Raw genomic sequence first — 7,886 nt, 5'->3', positions numbered from 1 at the left:
ACATGGCTACCCACTTTGACAACTTCTGTGAGTTCCTCTCCACCACCCCGTGGCTGGGCAAGAGCGAGCTCTTTGGCATGTTCTCTCGTGAAGTCAACTTTGAAAAGTCGCTCACCCTTGCGTCCCAACATTATGAGACGTAGATTGCATACATGGAGCAATACTTTGGCTCCCCACTCCATCTCCTTTCCCCATTGCCCCAATGATCGATGGGTGACTGTTGAGCTGCTTAAGTACATTCAACAATATGCCCGCTCCTACATCCAGTGCCTTGAATCCTTCATCGACATTTGCATCCCCGCTTTGGCACTTAGTTTTGGTGCATTCACACACGGTGTGTGTTTATTGTGCATTGTAGCCCTTGTTCACATGCTTATGTTTCTTTTTGGGCTTATTCGCATGTGGCATGTGCATTGGGCTTGTTCGCATGCCTTGAGTGTGTTAGTTAGTGTTCACACGCAGCTATGGGTGTTTCTTACTATTTTTATCTTTTTTATGACCGACACACCACACATCATCATCGACATCGTTATTGACATCATTTTGATAGCATTTCTAATTGTGATAGTAGGAGAGCCGCTCATACACTATCATCATGGCTCTACGATTGGTATCGTGGTTTGCCTTCTTGTGTCATGGGTTGCATATCTTTTGCCACATTTGCACATGCCTTTGGCATTTTGAGGCTTAGACCTCTACATCTTCACTCATCGACTTCTTGCTATCATGAGGCAGCATAGTCATACTAGTATTGGGTGTTCGAGCTTCACAGTTTGATGCCTGATCATTTTTTACATTTGTTCGATGAGGAGGAGATATGTGCGAGATGGCCTAGGTGTCTACACATGATGATTTCATCACTTCATTGCTTAATTACATAGGCACGGATGGTTCAATCTTGTTTGCATGGGATGATTCTTCTTTTGGTGACTTGATTGACTTTCCCACACTCTCGTCTCCTCGTGATTATGTCTTTGATGAGAATGTGGACTACACCGACACGGGTACTTCTGAGGATGATGATGATGTTCGTGATGTGATCATGGATGATTATATGGGTGAGCTTACTGTACCTTCAATAAGCAGGAGGTGATGAAGAGGTTGGGGAAGGGCAATTTAGGAACTAGGTTCCTCTCGTGGCTCGCCACTTTTGCGTTCCTCATCAGCGAGATGAGGATTCGGATGAGGAGGTAGAGATGCCTACATTGCAATTGGCAGGGTATTTGAGGGATGACAAGGAAGTGAAGGCAGTAGGAACGAGTGCTGGTGTAGAAGAGCAGCTTGCATCAGAGCACTTTCCAGAGGGTGCACAATCTGTAGCTGAACAACCCAGTGTAGTAGAAGATGCGGGGCCATCTTCCCCACACGAGGAGAGCAAGGTGCTGCTAGAGCTTGAGATCAATCTCTTGGGCACCATTGTGGTGGAAGGTGAAGAATACTTACTTCTTCATGACCTTGAAAAGACAGCTAGCTTGAGAATGGATGAATGCTTGGGCATTATGCGGCACACGATGTGAGGTGGACCTTGATACGTCCAACCTCAGTCCTCACCTAGATAGTGCTATATTACCCCGTGGATAATCTATCACAGAGACAGTTGCTTTGGTCAAGGAAACTGTGGTTGAGACCACGGAGAGCAAGCCCTAGTTCCAGAGGAGGAATTCACAACCTTACAAGATAAGCTAGAGGCTGAAAAGGATACCGCTGGAATAATGGAGGAGACCAAAGCACCAAAAAAGGATGACGCTAAGTCCTTGATTGACCTCTCCATCCCCACCAGCACTTCGGCAAAAGAAGACATTGAGCAAGAGGTAATAATCGACCTTTTACAACCTAGAAACATTTGTAATTATGTATAGGAAAATATTTTGATTTTTTCTTTGATTGCAGAGGGTGGTTGAAATTGACGCATTTGCTGGGAGAGGCGGCGGCAACAGAGACCAGGCCAAGGTCCATGGACATGATGCTGCGTTGGCGCACTATCTTGGTCAACTTCCTGTGGATGGCATCACCATTATCCACAGGGACTACACCCATCAATATGCCTTCACTCTCTTCTTTTTGAAAGCCCTCTCTAAGGTGCTCTGTGTAGCCTCTATGGCACAGAGCACCAAATGTATAGTTGTGATTAAAAAATCCCTTACCTTCGATGTTTTTGGTTCTCGATTTAGGGGTAAGCTTCTTGCTTGTATAGGTATAGCCAAAAGCATAGGCATAGAGGATCCTCAAGAAATAGCCCAATCACTCCTTGAGCACACTCTGCCCAATAACAAGAGAAGGAAACTCAATATTGTAAGAAAGCTTTTGTAAAGATGATGTATCATTTCTTATTATGAATACAATACAATTTTTACAAACTTATTTTCATCAAGTATATCATTGTTTTTTCTAGTTTGTACCATCAATGTTTTTGTGAATGCATGAGAAATGACCCTGGGAGCCTGGGGGAGTAGTGCCAGAACAGTACGAATTTTGAGCCTGCACCGCTGCTGTAGAGCCCAAATTCGTACTATTTTGGCACAGCTTCCCCAGCCCTTCAGCAGGAGCAATTATGATGCATTGGATGATAAAAAATATATTTTTACACATGATTAAAGGTATTTTTTTCTTGTAAATTACTGTTTCTCATAATCAATGTACTTAACTTGATTATAAATGTATCAAAAATGATTCTGAGTGGCTGGGGAGGGGTGCGTCAATACAATGAGCGTAAACCAATGAGCGTTGCGAGCAAGGGTATTTTATGAGCAACAATTCCGAGATAATAATAAAACCTTATTTCCCTATGAAATACAATACCTCCTAAAAGAGGAGCCACAAGAATATGCTTTAACTGGTTGGCTGCTTGGAGTTGCTTAATAACAATAAAGAAGAATGCAAAATGGCATGTCATGACATAGAACTGGAATACAACAAGGTTAGTTTGTTAAAGATTGTCCAAAGCATCATTTTAAATATTCTTAGATACATGGGATCTCACATATACACCTTACTCACACATATAGGTAGACTTATGCATAAAGCTTGCATATATCCAAACTCAAGAAGTGCTCCTTCATGAGAAGATAAAAGCTGAGTTTTACTATGAATGATAAGGAGGGTTTGAATTTAAGAAGAAGACATCATCTATCAATAATTAAGGTCATATGTATTTAAGACAATAAGAAAGTGTAAGGTGGCACAAACAAGAAGCTTCAAAAAGAGGGTAGTCCAATTTGTGAGTCTACGTGATGGACTAGTCCAAGGGGGAAGAGGGGGCTATAGGATTGTCCAAGAGAGCAACATGATCCAATGCATGAAAAGATGGAGCTAGTGCAAAGTGTGACACCCTCAACCAAGGTGCACATGGAAGATGCATCAAAGGAAATAAATAGGCAAACAATTAGGTCCTTGTTACATGTTTGTAGTCAACACAGAGAAAAATTTTAAAAAACGCATCATCAACAAAAGTATTATAGATGGATTTAAGAGATATATTGGGCAAATTTCATCATGTCTAGGACTATGTGCAATTTTAGTAAAGGTCCATGAATGTGATATTAAATCATCTAAGTTGCCAACAAGAAGGTTCATTGTTCTTTAGTTCAAGTGAGAACCAAATTCATGCGATGTGCATGATTTCAGGGTTCTAACATCTCTAGCCTCAAACATACTCATGTATCTTATGAAGCTACAGAAAAACATTAATCATCAAGCTACAAAAAGTACCAACAAAACAAGAGAATGGCTTGTGAATCCTTTATGACATAGACCTGCAATCCACCTAATACAAGAGTCAAGTAATACATCATCTATCAAGCTCAAAAAATGAAGCTATGAGTCTGTGTGGGGGGGCAGGAAAGCATGAATCCACATAATCCAAAAATAGCGCTATGCAAAAGACTACTTCTCATTTGCTTCATCATCAAGAAAAATACACCTTCTCCTACGTTTCTCCCGTCCCAATGATCGATCATCCACAGTGGTGCTTGTCATGTGTATTGCCATTGCCTCTGCATAACATGGTAACTCACTTTAAACTTCCATGACAACATCAAAGAAAAAGAGAAAAGAAAAATGTAATAGAAAGACATGCATGTTTTACTTACTAGTCGGATGGTGCATCATGCACTTCATAATCACCAGAGGATGTGTCACTTTCTCCAAGGTCTGCCACCTTTTTTGTGCCATAGATCTCCTCTATATATGGTGAAAGGTAATCCTTGCATATCTCCTCATCATTATCAATGACCAAGCAACCACGGCCGGTGTGCATAGATGCCTTTAATATAGGCCCTGTCCCAGCCCCCAACTCCAATATTGTACCTGTTCGTGGGCAAAGAGCCTCAGTAAACATAAGCATATGAGAGGGACTCCTCTCTAGAATCCCTCGCCAACTACCACTTTTTCCACCACGTCGTGCTCTATTGCTTGAAGGTAAGTAATGACCAATAATCTCACAAGAGAGGTCCTGCTGCAAAATATTTCCCACCTACAAATTGAAATACACATAGTATCAAGTGATCACATTCAAAAGTAACCTCCAATCATTTAAATTCAATGCACTCCTAATAAGTACTGAAAGTGTCATCCAACCTTTAATGCACTCTCACTATTGAAAGGAGGATCCTTTCCCCTCTTGTGGAATGCCAAAGCATAAAATACATTCACCTATACAGGCAACAAAGAAAAAACAACACAATATTAGATGACAAATAGCAAGAATTAACATTCAAGTGAATAGACTTAAACCTTTTGCATATGTCCATGCTTTTGTAGCAGAGATAATGACTCAGAGCTCTCCATAATCCATCTGAAACCTAGCTCCAAGCCTGTACGCTTTGCAAAGCGCTCCACAGAAACAAGAGAAGAACTCAAGCAAAAACACTAAGACCCATCCCATATCATCCATAACACATGATGCCGCCAATAGAGAGAACTTCATGTGGTCATCTGTAAGGACATTCCATTGTGGAATACCTTGAAACCCATGAATAGGCAAACCTGCATATTAATCATGTATATCAACAAGTTCCTTTTACACAAACACCATCACAAAAAAGGAGTATACATTAAAAAAGTTTTACCAATAGGAAGATCAATGAAAGTAAGGTCAACACTCCAACTACTTGGCTTGGAATTTCTCATCTTTGGACCTCCACCCAAACGCACATAAAACTCCCTCATAAAAGCAAACCCCTCATTGAAGTTTTCGGATGCAAACTCTTTTCCAAGCACTATGTAATCGTAAATCCAAACCTTGGAATGATTTTTGACTCCATGCTTCTCCACGAACAAAAAGCTAGAAAGTGGAGCATACACCATAGCTCCCTTGGTACTTGTCTTGTGTGCTATAGGACTCTCCAAATTACGGGTGTCTATAGATAGTATGTCCAACAAAAAAACAAATTAATAAAATCCAGAAAACTATTAAAAATAAATATTTAAATACAATCCAGAAGAACCCAATGTTACCTTTTATTACATCTCCCTTTTTTTGAGAGGGACGCCCCTTGTTTTTTCCCAAAGCATGCATCTCTAGCTCTTCTCTCTCTTTGATAGATTTCAACTCTGCCTCCATTTTCTTCCTTTGCTCCTCTGACATCTCGCCTGATGACCCAGAATCAGATTTGCATTCTCCTTTTAAATGTTGAAGGTATCTCTCCTTCTCCTCCTCTAGGCACTCTCCTTTCTTCATGTTAATCCACCAAGGGCAATGCTTTCTCTCCCAATCCGTCAAGATAAAGACTCCATTAGGATCTTTACCTTCACGAAAGATGGAAGAGGTATACATACTATAGGTTGGAGGAGAAATCACAACCCAAGCCTTGCATATGTCAGGCAGACCATTGATTGTTTTCTTGGCTATTAGATGCATTAAAAACCTACAAAAGAGATATAATAAATCAACTAAAAAATAAACACGGTTCATAAGATTTCAAGAAACAATGCAAAAAGAGAACTACCTATAAACCAACCGTCTTGAGGAGTTTTTTAGATCCACATGCTTGGCCGACGGAGTTGCCACACTCATCTCTTTCTGGAGTTCATAAAATAGCACTCCTCTATAACGGTTTACAATATCTGCAAAGTAAGTCTCTATGTGCACATCGGCAGGTAGCTCCACCTTATTCACCCCCTGAGTAGAATCTACCACTTGGTGTAGAAGCCGTGTGGCATCCTCCAATACCTGATCCATCCAAACCTCCTTTGCAAGCCAAGGAATGTAGTGGTGATCTCCAAGTGGCATACCATAGCTCTGCCGAAAGTTCTCATCTGCACCTAACATCTTTAACATTTTCAGCTTGAGATTTTGGGAACAAGCAGCACTAGAAATGGCATAAAGTTTCTCAATTGAGATCTTAAACTTCTCATCCTCAAAGGGCAGCTTCCATAATACATTGAACCACTCCTCTGAATTAGATGGATTTACCACCGAAAGATTCTGTGCCACCAACAGCAAAGAATTAGAAGAAGAAATGCTTGTGATGCCAAAGAACCAAAAGCAGAAGATACAAACCCGTGTCATCCTTCTATTATAGGATTTGACGACACTCCTCCTAGCTAGTGTCTCAGCCTTAATACGCTCATCCTTTGCCAAGCTTGAGGGAATCTTCTTAATTGCCAATTCTAAATCTGATTTCCATTTATTCTTCAAAAAATAACAGCCATTAAAAAAACACTTAATGACAAAGATAGCAAAGTAACATTCTTAACCACCTTTATTAAGTACTTACCCCATATACAATGGGTCCAAGAATAGCTTGAGTGAGAGGATACCAAACTCGCCTTCCAGATTGTGCCTCCCTAGACCTGGCCTTCTCCATTGACCTCTTATCTTCTTCCGTGAAGGAGTCAGTGAAATTAGATGGATCAAGAGAGCAAACCGTGCTTGTATGGAATAAGTAATCTTTGAGGTTTGTCTTTACAATAGCCTCTTCATTCATTATTCATGAAATAAATAGAAACAACCATAAGAACTAATCAAAACAACCATAAATACAATGTTGAATATACAAAATGTTGAATACTCACATGTTTATTCTTTGAAGTGCAGCGATAAGCCTCATCTCATCTTGTTGATTAGGCACAATGAATTGCGCCATAACTCGAACATGTCTCTTCTTATCATTACGATACATCTCCTTGATGCTCTCAAGCCAAGAAGCGGTCCTGTGATTTCCCTCCCAAACATAAAACATCTTTCCACTTAACATAGACCACTCATCTTTAGATGCAATCTCCTCCTCAAACTCTGCATTGACAAGCTGCCAGTTTTTGTCCCATGTCTTCATGATATCTTCATCCACATCCTTTGTGCTGCCATCTGGTAGATTTATGGAGAGAACAAACATACCTTTCATCATCAAATATCCTTCCTCTTCAAAAACCTTCTTTAACAATGAGAGATCTTTTCGAAGCTCTCGCACCCTCTCGTTGACCAAGCATCTACACAGAGGGATCAATGGAGGCATGGAACCCTGATTAAGTGCCAAGCTGTCTATGAACTCAGACCCATGTGGCTTGATGATGGATTGTGGAATAAGATCATCCACATCTTTCTCATCCTTGTCACTAGAAGCATCAACCTGTTGTTGAATGGGTATGAAAGGCTCAGTTAGAACTTTGTCTCCAGCTTCTTTGCTAACTTCCTTTTGAATGTGACTCCCTTGACCACTCTCTGCCATTTCAATGGTCTTTTCACTGCCATCACTAGGTGGAGATTTTCGCTTTCTTCCCACATTCTTGGCCGTTGATGTCTTCCTTTTTCCAAGAGCAGGTGACTACAAAAGACATTAAGAGCAAGTGATTATACAAGACATTGTTCTTTGCAACACTATTTCGCCAGCGAAATACATAAGGATGGAAAAACACTTGACATTACATGCATTCAGAGTTGCATAAGA

General features: G+C 40.6%; 1 protein-coding gene and 1 pseudogene across 1 annotated transcript; both read right to left on the bottom strand.

Moving 5' to 3' along the window:
- Nucleotides 1-3,490: 3,490 nt before the first annotated feature.
- Nucleotides 3,491-5,166, bottom strand: LOC147602896 (uncharacterized; annotated as a pseudogene).
- Nucleotides 5,167-5,253: 87 nt separating this feature from the next.
- LOC147602895 (uncharacterized) lies at nt 5,254-7,454 on the bottom strand (the record flags this gene model as incomplete). Its single annotated transcript, XM_086797407.1, has 7 exons — nt 7,015-7,454; nt 6,952-6,959; nt 6,717-6,817; nt 6,500-6,631; nt 6,112-6,424; nt 5,455-5,712; nt 5,254-5,357 (listed from the first exon to the last, which is right to left on the bottom strand). Coding segments are annotated over exons 1-7 (1,356 nt in total), but the record flags the coding sequence as incomplete, so codon positions are not given.
- Nucleotides 7,455-7,886: the final 432 nt, after the last annotated feature.

This window comes from Cibotium barometz, chromosome 65 (genome assembly GCF_041138505.1).
Source record: "Cibotium barometz isolate CiBa-2024 chromosome 65, ASM4113850v1, whole genome shotgun sequence".
Lineage (NCBI taxonomy): Eukaryota > Viridiplantae > Streptophyta > Polypodiopsida > Cyatheales > Cibotiaceae > Cibotium > Cibotium barometz.
The sequence above is the reverse complement of the archived record's forward strand: the minus strand, read 5'-3'. Positions and strand labels throughout refer to the sequence as shown.